Here is a 13,028-nt window from a genome sequence, read left to right on the forward strand (position 1 = left end):
TATTATATATATTATATATATTAGTAATACTATATATATATACTATAATATATATATATATATATATATATATATATATATATATATATATATATATATATATATATATATATATATATATATATATATATATATATATATATATATCTTATTATTGCAGTGTGTTATTTATAAGAAAATTTTTCAAAATTTAATTGCAGAGATTAGCTTCGGAGATAGTTAGTGATCTATTCTTATATATTCTCTGTACATATATAATCAAATATTAGGTACGGGAAAAAGTTCGTGGCGTTTTTTTAATGCCATCTAATGGGAAAAATCGCCACGAACTTTTTCCCACTAATATTTGCAGATTTGTAATTTTTATTTATAATCAATTCAAATATTTTTTTGAAAATTAGTTAGTTACTGCATCTGGATTGGATTCTCCGGACAGGTATTGGGGTACCTATCGATCCGGAGTATATTTCGGTTTAAAAACAAGAGATCCGCATTCTTTGGTGACTGGTTTAATGTGGTATTTTCCACGTTTCTTACGTCATGATGGAACTGGATTTAAACACTGGTGCGAGCAAGGTGATGAACTAGACAGGTACTGTGTAGTCAAACTCTCTTTCAGTCAAATAAAGAATTCATCAATATAATTAATGAAAGTTTAAATGTTAGATATGCATGGCTAGAACACGACGGACGAACATTTGGAATTCAGGAAATAGTAGATAATCCTGCAGTCATAAGAACAACATTTGTCAAAAAGCCTGGCGGATATCATGGTGGTGACTGGACCGCAAGAATTGCGGTGTCATCAAAAAAGGAAGAACAGATTGGCGAAGAGATGTCATTATTATTTTATACCGCTATTGAGGAAGGCACGAAGGGTTGGATAAAGGCTAATCTAGGAGACTACAATCGCTTGACAGGAATAGAAGGAAATACACAGGGATTGGGATCTTTTATCATAAATGTGAATTTAATAAATGGCACCATAGAAGAGCATTCCTTTCTAGCAACGGTTGCTCCTGGTCTAAACGTGTTGAAAGAAACGGTTTTTCAAAGTCTCCGCATCGCGACCCAGAAGGGATCCATGGAGAAACATGTAGTTTTAGCTGGTGAACAGTTGCCTTTGCTTCCCGAAGGCAAGAAAAAGGATCCAAATTTTGTTGTAACTCAAGTGACGGGAAAAATCCCTTTTGAGATCGAAGTTAGTTATGAATCTGGTAGTTTCAGTAATAGGATGGACGTTAAATTAACAGGAAACAATTATGATGAGGCTCTCAAGGATCACAGAGAATTGTTTTCAAAGAAATTTGAAAATGTTTTCAAGCTGAAATCTAAGGGATATACAGACGATGAAGTGGCGTTTGCGAAGATGGCATTTTCAAATCTTATAGGCTCGATAGGTTACTTTTATGGAGCTTCACAGGTGCAAAGTATTTATACTCAGGAACCTGTGCCTTACTGGAAAGCACCTTTGTATACTGCCGTACCAAGCAGAAGCTTTTTTCCAAGAGGTTTCCTGTGGGACGAAGGTTTTCACGGTTTATTGATCTCTGCTTGGGACATGGAAATAGAATTAGATATTATAAGCCATTGGTTTGATCTAATGAACGTCGAGGGTTGGATACCAAGAGAGATGATTCTCGGCCAAGAAGCTATGGCTAAAGTTCCCGAGGAGTTCATAACTCAGATCAACACAAATGCGAATCCACCTACATTTTTCTTGACGCTAGATTTTTTGCTCCAGCATAAAGAGCAGGACTTACTGAAACATAATTACCAATTGCTTGACAAACTGTATCCACGGTTGCAGAAATGGTTTTCGTGGTTCAATACCACGCAAGTCGGTGAGCTACCCAGTACATATAGATGGCGAGGCAGAGATGAAAAAACTACTAAAGAATTAAATCCTAAAACGCTCACATCCGGGTTAGATGATTACCCTAGGGCTTCTCATCCGAGTATCACCGAGCGTCATGTTGATTTGCGTTGCTGGATCGCATTTGCTGCTCGCGTTATGGCTAGAATCGCCGAAACGTTGAGTTATCCTGCCACAAAGTATCAAGAAACATTTCAGTATTTATCCGACAATAACTTGTTGAACAAGCTACATTGGTCGCCGAATGCACAAGCATATTCCGATTACGGTTTGCATACTGACAAGGTGATTCTACGGAAAATCGCGTCACCGCCATCTCGCAAGCAACAATCTGCTAATATGCAAATGACATCAGAAATGAAACGCATCGTACTGGAAAATCCATCATTGAAGTTTATTGATACAACCTTTGGATATGTATCGTTATTCCCTTTTATTCTGCAGATTGTCGAACCTGATTCGCCTCAACTGGGGAAGATACTGCAGGATCTACGAGATCCTGATTTACTGTGGACGAAGTATGGACTGCGTTCGCTTGCGAAAACATCACCTTTATACATGAAATATAATACGGAATATGATGCACCTTACTGGCGCGGTCCTATCTGGATAAATTTGAATTATTTGACAGTACGCGCAGCATATTATTATTCTAACGTGACGGGACCATACCAGGAGAGCGCAAAAAGGCTATACCAAGAGTTGCGAAAAAATTTGATACAGAATATTATTATGCAATATAGAAAAACTGGGTATTTGTGGGAGCAGTACGATAGTACAGAAGGAAAGGGTAAAGGAAGTCATCCTTTCACTGGCTGGACTTCTTTGGTAGTACTACTTATGGCAGAAATATATTAAATGTCAATGTATATAGTGTTGCGCTTTTGCATTCCCGTTGAACAGGATTCCCGCTCAACAATATATTGTAAGAAATTTAAGGGAAATAGGCACAACACAGAAGCTATCAGAACAGAAGTCTATCAATATGAAGGAGAACAGAGTCTCTATTCTTAAAAAGTATCGCATACGAAAAATTAGGGAAAGGGTATATGTAAATATATAGTATATGTAACGCATACTATAGTATTTCCCTAGTTTTTCGTATGCGATACTTTTCAAGAATAAAGGCCCAGGCCTCGGTTCGAATCCTGGAGCGCCCTGATATTTTTTTCGTGTTGTCGCATATTTCTTACAATATTGACTTTGATCATTCAAAATTATTTCACAAAAGTGAAATCAAAAGATCAATCACAGTGTTCATTCAGAGTTATCACGTGGATTTATTACTGAATAGCACTTTACATTTAGGATAGAAAAAATTATATTATTTTGTTATTACGTTATGTGTGTATTGTTTTTGCCTTTTATATCATGTTATATGGGAGTTATTGTATTGTCTGAAAGAAAAGCATTTGTAAAAATGTTAAACTATGTGTATAGATATTATATATGATATATACACTAGAATATATTTACATTAATCGGAAAGATATATAATATATGATATTCTTTGATATCTTGATGGCCTGATGTTCTTGATAATTAAGTCTGAATTCTAGATAATTGTATCTCGTCTAATAAAAGCGCTACTTATAATGTTTTTATAAGTACTTTAAATAAGATAACATTTTAATATTATATCACAAATTTTGTATTACTGTCGTATATACATACTTTTTGGCACAGTGATTTATTGAAACGTTCTATATTTTTATTGAAAATATATTTTAGATGTATTTTAGATCAAGCAAATTGTTTATTCTCACACTTGTGAATTTGAGTTTTATTTTGTTAATATCATGAATTCTGTATACATAACACGTATGTTTTGTAAAATGATGTGTGTGTGTGTGTGTGTGTGTGTGTGTGTGTGTGTGTGTGTGTATGTGTGTGTGTGTGTGTGGGGAGGGAAGGGAATAATATTGTATAATTATTAAAAGAAGCTAGATTAAAATCTTGGCTGTGATTTACTATGAAAACTGATATATTTTAATCTTAAGCTCTTTTTGAGGAAGCGCTATATCTTATCATATAGCATAACTCGGAGCATGACATTTATTTTTATGTAAAAAGCTCTTAACTAATCTAGCCATCATTTTCTAAATAATTTTCGAAATAAAAGTTTAAGCTGTATATGTGTACTATAATAAAATGGTATTTACACATTGAGACTAAGTATGAATGTATCTCTTCTTTCGCACTCATGTCGAATTTCAGCTTTAGAAATTAATTTTGTCATTTATGTAATGAAAGTAATTTATATCATGAACTAATTATATATTGTATATAACCCTGTTTCATCCATTTATCTTAAAAAGAGCCTATAATAATTCTTAGGCCTTCTAAAATAAGTTATTAGTCAGAAATCAGAAGCTAAAAATTGACGACTGTAATTGGTCAATTTTTAGCTTCTGACTTCTGATTTATGACTAATGGCTTATTGTAGAAATCCCATAAATGTAATGTATGCTCCCAGACAACAAATATCCAAAAGAGAGACATAAGACGTCTTCTTATGTCTCAATGTGTTGTCTGAGATGTTATTCAGTTTGTATAAACAGATTTAGATAGTTTAAATTTTGAAAATTATTTTTTCTCTTGTGATAAAGTGATTTTATATTTCTAAACATAGATGATAAAGAAACTTTTTTAATTTTGAAAAAGACAATATAAATGATTAAAAAAAAACTTTATTTTAAGAGGAAACAATGATGTGTATATTGTTTTTCCTAAAATTTTTTAAATAATTTTTTTAGAGAAAAATTAATTTAAAATAAGTTTTTTTTTACCAAAGATTTTTTTGGGAGTACAAGAAGTTTAAAAGAATTTTTGGGGTAGTTTTTGGGAGGAAAATACAAAGAAATGTCTAAATTATGGCTAAAATATTGAGAAAATTGCAATATATAGAAATAACTTTTGAACAAGCCTGGTTGCGTTCAGTTATTTCAATTTCCAGTAGAATGTTTATTGTTATTTTGCAACTATTGGAAGTTCTTTGCGCTGTGATTGTGAATTATACTTTTAAATCTAAAGGAATAATTCTACTTCAGTGAAGAGAAAAAATTTCTAACAAAAAAAGATCATTCTGCTGAACGCGAATTTCATCTTTTTCCATTGAAAAATGCTGAAAAAGCAGACCAACAGTTGGCACTCCTGCTTGCGATACATTTCGAGAAACGATTCTCGTATCGTATCGTAGAATCGCTGTCATCGTTGATGACTCCCTTCAGAGTTCGGATTGTTCAGACGCCTTGCTAGAAGGATAGGTGTGTGCTTGTTGGGGTTACGATCATAAGTTGTGGATTTTTGACCGAAATAAAGTCGCGTAGACATTCCAATTGCGTATTATGGAGCCATACGATGTGATCGTCAATCAACCGGTGGTTATCGATAATGTAAGTATCTACTATCCAGCTCCTCTCCCATTTAGAAAGCGAGCGATGCGTCAAACTTCAATGTCGGTTGTCAACGTTTTATCAGGACGTATAATTTAAAAGAACGTAAATGCTTTTCTTTGCATTTGCATTACGTTTACATCTTTATTTTTATTTATATCTTGATTCGCAAAAGTATCAAAAATTATATTGTCGGCAATCTGGTCGATAATAATGACGATGATATTGATATGGTAAGCAATTCTTTCCTCGATTTAGAATTGGCAGCGTTATCATTACATCTGATTTTTTCTATTTAGGGATCTGGCGTGATTAAGGCGGGGTTTGCAGGTGACCAAATACCTAAATGCAGATTTCCAAATTAGTAAGTAACAGAGAGAGCTATTAATATTCATGACAGTATTTCCTGTTTTTGAAGGTTGTTGATAGGTGACAATATTTTGATAGGTTTATCCAATTGAGCTTTGGAGCCAAAATGCAAAATTATTGATGCAAAAAATTCAATGTAAGATTTCATGAACTTTAAAGTATTGATAAGTATTGCTTAGATGTATATCTATGACTACATTTACATTGTGCAGTTAGTCCTGTGACCTATATGATAGATGTCTTCGTTTAATCTACAGAATAAATAAGAACACTTATTATTGTATAGACTGCGGCCTAAATCCATGGTGTAAACATAGTCAATATTTTACAGTTTCTAGAATCTTATTCATATTGATTTTTTTTGCATTGATGGCTATGCATTTTGGTTCTAGAGCTCAAAACATAATTAGGCTTGCCCTAAATGATTTAGCTGAGTTTAAAAATTGTTTTACTATTTTATTATTTTTTAATGATCTATTGCATAAATAACATATCAATATAACATCATAGATAATATAACAATATAATATAACATATCATAGATAATAATATCATAAGTAACATACCAAGATAACCTCATCAAAACATTGTATGCATTGACATGCGATTTTTTAAATAAATAAAAATTTTTAATTTATATTGGTGTAATATTGTCATTATTGATTGATAAAAAAAATTAATACATGATTCTTATTTTTAGCATTGGGAGGCCAAAACATGTACGTGTTATGGCTGGTGCTTTGGAAGGAGATCTGTTTGTGGGTCCAATAGCAGAGGAACATCGTGGCCTTCTATCTCTTCGATATCCAATGGAACATGGTGTGGTCACAGATTGGAATGATATGGAGCGTATCTGGTCTTATGTTTATAGTAAAGACCAGTTAGCTACATTTAGTGAAGAGCATCCAGTCTTGCTTACAGAAGCACCTTTAAACCCCAGGAAGAATCGTGAGAAGGCAGCCGAGATATTTTTCGAAACGTTTAATGTTCCAGCTTTATTTGTTTCCATGCAAGCTGTACTTAGCTTGTGAGTAATTTTGTAATAATCAGTGTTAAAATGATTTACAACTTTTGATTTCTAAAATAAAAATTTGAAATATTGTTTTTGATTAAAAGATTGTATGACAATTATTTTTGTTTTTTATTAATACAGATATGCAACAGGCAGAACCACAGGAGTAGTTCTAGATGCTGGCGATGGTGTTACGCATGCTGTACCTATTTATGAAGGTTTTGCTATGCCTCACAGTATAATGCGAGTTGATATAGCAGGGCGTGACGTTACAAGGCATCTTAGGTTACTTTTACGCAAGGAAGGTATTAATTTCAAGACCACTGCTGAATTTGAAATTGTCAGAATAATTAAAGAGCGAGCATGTTATCTCGCCAGCAATCCACAAAAAGAAGAAACAATAGAGACCGAGAAGTTCCAATATGTTTTACCTGACGGTAGTCACTTGGAGGTAATAAAATAACATAAATTAATAATAATTAAGTATTATGCCCGTTTCCATCAATGTAGATTAATCTTGATTCAATTTAATCTTCTAATTTTTTAGTTCTTAGAATCATAGATGAGTTCTATTTGAAACAAAAAGTAATTTCGATAATGTATTGTATACATTAATATATTATCAAGTGAACAAAGGCACAGTAGAGTGTAGTTTTAAATTTAGCTCCTTTATACTTTTATCCTGTACATTATGTGTGACAGATGCTCACAGTACTTTAAGAATACAATTTGAACACAATAATGTTTATAATTACCGGTATATCAGAAATAAGTCGATGAATAATATATGATGTTGAATTACATATGTATCTATGATAGATTCAATACCGATAACTTAGTCTACAGAATCTGATGCTTATCCACATATATTTTACTGTACGCAATATTCTTAAAGTACTGCGAGCATTATGTAGGATAAATTTAAAACTACATTTATCCATCTCATTGTTTGAAATATTAATATATACACTAATTTAGTCAAGGAGGGGGGGCAATGGGCAATGGGAGGATAGATGTAATTTTAAATTTAACTCTTTTATTTTAATGCGTGACAGATGCTTGCAGTATTATAAGAATATTGAGCACAGTCTTTTACACCTTTCTCATATGTTTGTGATGCGCACACTGATTATTCAATTGCTACAAACATATGGGACTTACAGTTTTAATGTTTTAAACAGTTTTAAATGGCAGATTTTTCGAGATATTTTTTAGAGGTATTTTTGTGGGTAAGGATACTCTCGGGAGGTTGTTAGTCTTTTCCGAGAGGAGACATGAGCATAAATATTTTGGTTCCTACTGAGACTTACTGGTTCCTACCGGGGATCGAACCTGGGACCTCTGGCATGACCAGTGCGTTGTCTGCTATGCTATACTCGCGTTCGAGTTTAGATTAAAGTTAATTTACATTAATGGAAACAAGGATTAGTCATACATAACTTTGAAATAGCAAATTTAAACTGTTCTTATGTATATTACATTTCATTCAATACTAGATCGGTCCAGCACGATTTAGAGCTCCTGAAGTGCTGTTTAGACCAGATTTAATAGGTGAAGAATGTGAAGGCCTTCATGAAGTATTAACGTATTCTATTCAAAAGTCCGATTTGGATTTGAGAAAAGTTCTATTCCAAAATATCGTATTATCGGGAGGCTCGACATTATTCCGCGTAAGCACAAAAATCAATATATATAAAATAAAGAAAAAAATCTAGAAGAATAAATTTTTTGTATTCTTATCTTTATGTTAAAAAAAAATTATTGCAGTAATATAACAATAATATAATAGATTCTCGTATTTATTATTCAGGGTTTCGGTGACAGATTATTATCAGAGATTCGTAGGATGTCGCCAAAAGACATTAAAATAAGGGTAAGTGGAAAGGGTAAGACAAACTAAATAATAAGTAAACAATTTTCACAGATAAAATTATGAATTTATTTCTGTTACAACAGATATCAGCGCCTCAGGAACGATTATATAGTACTTGGATCGGAGGTTCTATTTTGGCTTCTTTAGACACCTTCAAGAAGATGTGGGTGAGCAAAAGAGAATTTGATGAAGATGGTATACGGGCTATTCATCGTAAAACGTTTTGAACTTAATTTAAAGAAGCTTTCGAGAACGTTATATATCGAATAATTTTATTATAATACGAAATGATGGCACACTCGGCACGATAACAAAATGTATCGCAGCATAATTTGTAACTATTTCGAATAGTAATTCATAATTTCTATCATTATTTAGGGAGTCATTTTAGGGAGATATTTCTAATCATTTAAGACCATGATATAGTGCAAAAACCGTTTCAATTTGTTTTTGCTTTAATGAATTTAATGTAACTTTGTTTTGATAGATATACACATGGTTGTGTTAATATACAATTAGAAACATGAATTCTGCAAAGACTGTATGATATGATAAAAGTAAAAAAAAGTTAGTACATTTCAAGATTCTTTTAAAAAATGTAAATAATGTCTTTTCAAATCAAAAGTCAAACGTAAAATTTTAAATCATTTTTAGAATTTATTTATTTATAATTTATACATATATTATTTATGCTGTGCGTTTAGTTATATGTATTATGGCAGAATACATGATATTCATTTATTAAAAAAAAAAAGTGCTCTATTTCGTCTTCAATATAGTGAAACGAAGCATCTTGTAATTCTATGTGCAGCAACATTTATGCAAAGCATTTGTAAATATGTACGCTTTCGTAAAAATAAATCTCTATAGTCTTTACACATACATATACAATGCATGTGATTAAAATGTGAATTTTTACAATTATATTGTAAACGAGATTTGTAGCTTAAGCAATTGATTCCAATATACTTTGTAACACGCATGAACTATTGATTTTTAAATGTATATTAAATGCTAAAGGAGAACACAATCTTTCCTTTACATGGTATGTTTTAGCTGTAATAAGAAGGAATTCAATTATCAAAAAGTTTATTAATGTTCTTATTGTTGCATAAAGGTCGATGTACCTTGATGAAATTCCATAGTTAACGTAATATATTATGATGCGTTCCGACATTCACTGCCAGTGCTATACAGTTTACGCTACGTGCGCTATAGATTTTCAGCACTGGCAGTAGATATCGGAACGCACCCTACATATTTATATTATTGTACATACATACATACATATATATATTAATAACTGTAGATTATATTAGTATTAGTAGCGTACATATATATCGGAATATGATTATAATTTATTCGTACATGTCATTAAAGTTGAAATAATTTCTTTTTCTATTTTTCAAGATTCACTTTAAAGTAATATAGTTTATAGTGAATCGGTGCAGCTTTACAGAATTTGATGTATTTGAAAAATGAGATTTCAAACTGTAAAACTTTTTTCAACATTACTCGGGGAGCACATTGGACGCATTTAGCGGATTCAACAATATGTGAGCGTATGCCGTTATTGGTGTATTCTTCTAGATCATTCAATTAGAATTTTAGATCTAGAAGAATACATCAATAGCAGCGAGTGCTCACTTAACTCTTGAGTCTGTTGAACCCAATGGGCGCATTCAACGAATTAAACAAATAGATGCATTCAGTATTACGACTACTGCGACCGCTCGCTGAGCGGCCATAGTATGAATGCACCTATTAATTCGTATCTACAATGGATGTTTTAAGCTTTAAACCGTAAGAAATTGACCAATTACAATCGAATGCGAAGAGAATAATTGATTGTGATTCGTCCATTTCTTAATGGCTCCTGCACACAGAACGCAACAATGCTTGTCGCGCGACGGGAGCTGGCGCGATAGCCAATCAACGTCTTGCTTGCTCGGAAGTAATAGATATATAATTTCCACCGCGCGACAAAAGTTGAACTCAATCCAACTTTTGCTGTGGAAATAATATTATATCATTTCTAGAAATTTTGCATGGTGAGGCCGACTTAAGAACATAGAATTATTGGTTAGTGTGATAATTTCTGCAACGCGTTTCCGCGTTTAGTCCAGTGTGCAGAAGCCAATGGCTTAAAAATCTATTGTAGGGCTAAGAAATCGACCAACTACAATCTAATGCAAGAAGAATAATTGACTGTGATTCGTCCATTCCTTATGATTTAAAGTATAAAAATCTATTTTAATTGGTTCAATTTCTTAAAACTTAAAGCTTAAAACCCATTGTAGATCCGTTATTATATATCTACCGTACTTATATATCTAGGATTCTACTTCATGAGATCTCGGACCGATTTCTAGCATCGTGGATACAAGGCTTTGGCCCATATTCAGAACGCGTTTTTATCTCTAAAATTCTATAATATGCGTAACGTCAATTATAGCATGTTAACGCGCTAACATCGTTGTAAATACGTTCTGAATACAAGCTTTTACGTTCAACCGCTCTATGGCCGGTATTCATAGTTGGATCTTATATTTAAGACAGTTTTAAGGTGTCATGAATCAATTAAAAGGCTGCATTAACGACTTAAGACATTACTTAAGACGGTTTTAAATTAAGAACCGATTATGAATATCAGCCTATGAGTAATGATGCTTCATGCTGACGTTCATTTTCGACATCAAAGATCGGTATTTATAGTCAGATCTTATATTTAAGACCTTCTTAAGTACAATCTTAAGAAGTAATCAATTAGAAGGCCATATTAGCGTCAAGATTACTTAAGACAGTTTTTGAAATAAGAACTATGACCATCTATACCATCTAACTATACCATCCAACTATACCATCCAAAATAAGTCACGTGAATAGAAATTGACAAATGCCAATCGTCAATTTGACCATGTGACTTATTTTGACTGAAAATGAGCATTGAACATCAGTATGAAAAGACATCTTAAGGCTGAGTTCCGAAATCCATCGTTGCTGAATATTAACTATTGAACAGTTTTAGCAATCAATCATTGTTAAAGAATTATTAAAAACTGAAATAAAAAGGTTGAGATTGCCATCTGTAAATATGTAATTTATGCAAAATATGCATATGTTACAAAAATTGTTTATTGATTTAACAAATTTGACAAATATTTAATTTAAATATTTTTTTCAAATTTGAATTTTATTTTGTATATCAAAAAGTCATTAATAATTTGACTTCTAATTAAAAATTTAATGTTTAGAATAAATCAATTTTTCTTTATGTTTAGTATACAAATTTATTCAATAAGTCAATAAAGATTGGACTGAGGCAATGATTAAATATTAACTTCTTGGTTTTTGACATTTATATTTTTAACATTACAGAATTATAAGTATACAATACGAAGCAAAATCCTGTTTTTTGATTGATTGCAGAGTGTCGTATGACGCATATCGAATTCAGTGTAAATCCAACATAGGGATCGATTCTGTATCTTCGAATAAGGTGAAAATTATAAAAGTGAATTTACTAGAATACTGATTATTTCATTGGTCAACACCTAGTAAATTTGCTCGCTTTTGTAAGATACAGAATCAATTCCTAGATTTGGGAGTCGATTGTGTATCTAAAAATGAAATATCTTTAAAAATCCACAATCGAATCTCTGGGGCTCGATTGTGTATTTTGAAATGAGGTGAAAATTAACAAAAGTGAGCAATGATTACTAAATATTGACCAATTAAATTATGAATACTCTAGTGAATTTGTTCACTTTTGTAATTTTCATTTCAGGATACATAATCTCGTTGCTCGCACTTTTTGCACTGGGCATCTTCGCTTTTTCTCTTTTCAAAGCCAAATATATATCTATCTCATTTTAAGTGCAAAAATATTTGGAGATTTCATGCAATGCGAAGAGACCTCATGATACAGGTTTTAGTTTCTTCTGTTTTGTTGGTAGGAATTGGTAATAGTGCAGTGATGGTACTACTGTTTGTTGCTTTGCGAGAAGAGCCGTCTATTTGATATTAATCTGAAGTATCTGGACCTCTCTCTCGAATGATCGTATGACGTACTTAAATGTTCCATTGATATCCGCGAGTGTGCCTTCGACGAGAGGTGGTCGTAAATATCGTAATGTCCGCGACTTGATTTGCAGACGAAGGCCTACGTGAGGCGACGTGGAGAGGCGAGAGCGAGTGCGAAAGAGAGAGGTGGTTGGATAGAATACGATACGAAGCGCGATTAATAACGTCATCATTGTCATCGTCGTTATCGTCATCGAAGTTTCAGCTGCGCTTGTTCGTTTTCAAGACAGCGAGAGGCTAGTCTTGCGGGAGTTGTGTGCGTGATATCGCATACATTCGTGCGTGAGTATCGCGAGTGGGTGGGCGAGGCGTGTTCTCTCGCTCTGGTTCTCCGCACGCTCTGTCGAAGTATATCTTCGCGACGGGCACTCGCTCTGCTCGCTCGCTCGCTTGCGCGCGTGCTCTCTCTCTCTCTCTCTC

The 13,028-nt window shown here is 32.9% G+C and overlaps 3 protein-coding genes across 3 annotated transcripts in view; all 3 read left to right on the forward strand.

The window, feature by feature from the left end:
- The window catches only part of LOC105621167 (mannosyl-oligosaccharide glucosidase GCS1), a 3,568-nt gene extending 834 nt beyond the window's left edge, over positions 1-2,734 (forward strand). The window contains exons 2-3 of the mRNA XM_012202640.1: positions 402-592; positions 667-2,734. Of these exons, the coding sequence (XP_012058030.1) occupies positions 402-592; positions 667-2,734 (2,259 nt within the window). The remainder of the gene's footprint in view (positions 1-401; positions 593-666) is intronic.
- Positions 2,735-5,223: 2,489 nt separating this feature from the next.
- LOC105621179 (actin-related protein 1) lies at positions 5,224-8,752 on the forward strand. The gene is made up of 7 exons (XM_012202651.1): positions 5,224-5,271; positions 5,571-5,635; positions 6,341-6,667; positions 6,794-7,103; positions 8,149-8,322; positions 8,463-8,525; positions 8,609-8,752. The coding sequence occupies exons 1-7, from the start codon at positions 5,224-5,226 to the stop codon at positions 8,750-8,752; spliced, it is 1,131 nt and encodes a 376-aa protein (XP_012058041.1).
- Positions 8,753-12,587: 3,835 nt separating this feature from the next.
- Positions 12,588-13,028, forward strand: part of LOC105623386 (UPF0472 protein C16orf72 homolog) — a 5,135-nt gene continuing 4,694 nt past the window's right edge. Inside the window, exon 1 of the mRNA XM_012204783.1 lies at positions 12,588-12,645. Coding sequence (XP_012060173.1) covers positions 12,588-12,645 — 58 coding nt within the window. The remainder of the gene's footprint in view (positions 12,646-13,028) is intronic.

This window comes from Atta cephalotes (assembly GCF_000143395.1).
Source record: "Atta cephalotes unplaced genomic scaffold scaffold00002, whole genome shotgun sequence".
Lineage (NCBI taxonomy): Eukaryota > Metazoa > Arthropoda > Insecta > Hymenoptera > Formicidae > Atta > Atta cephalotes.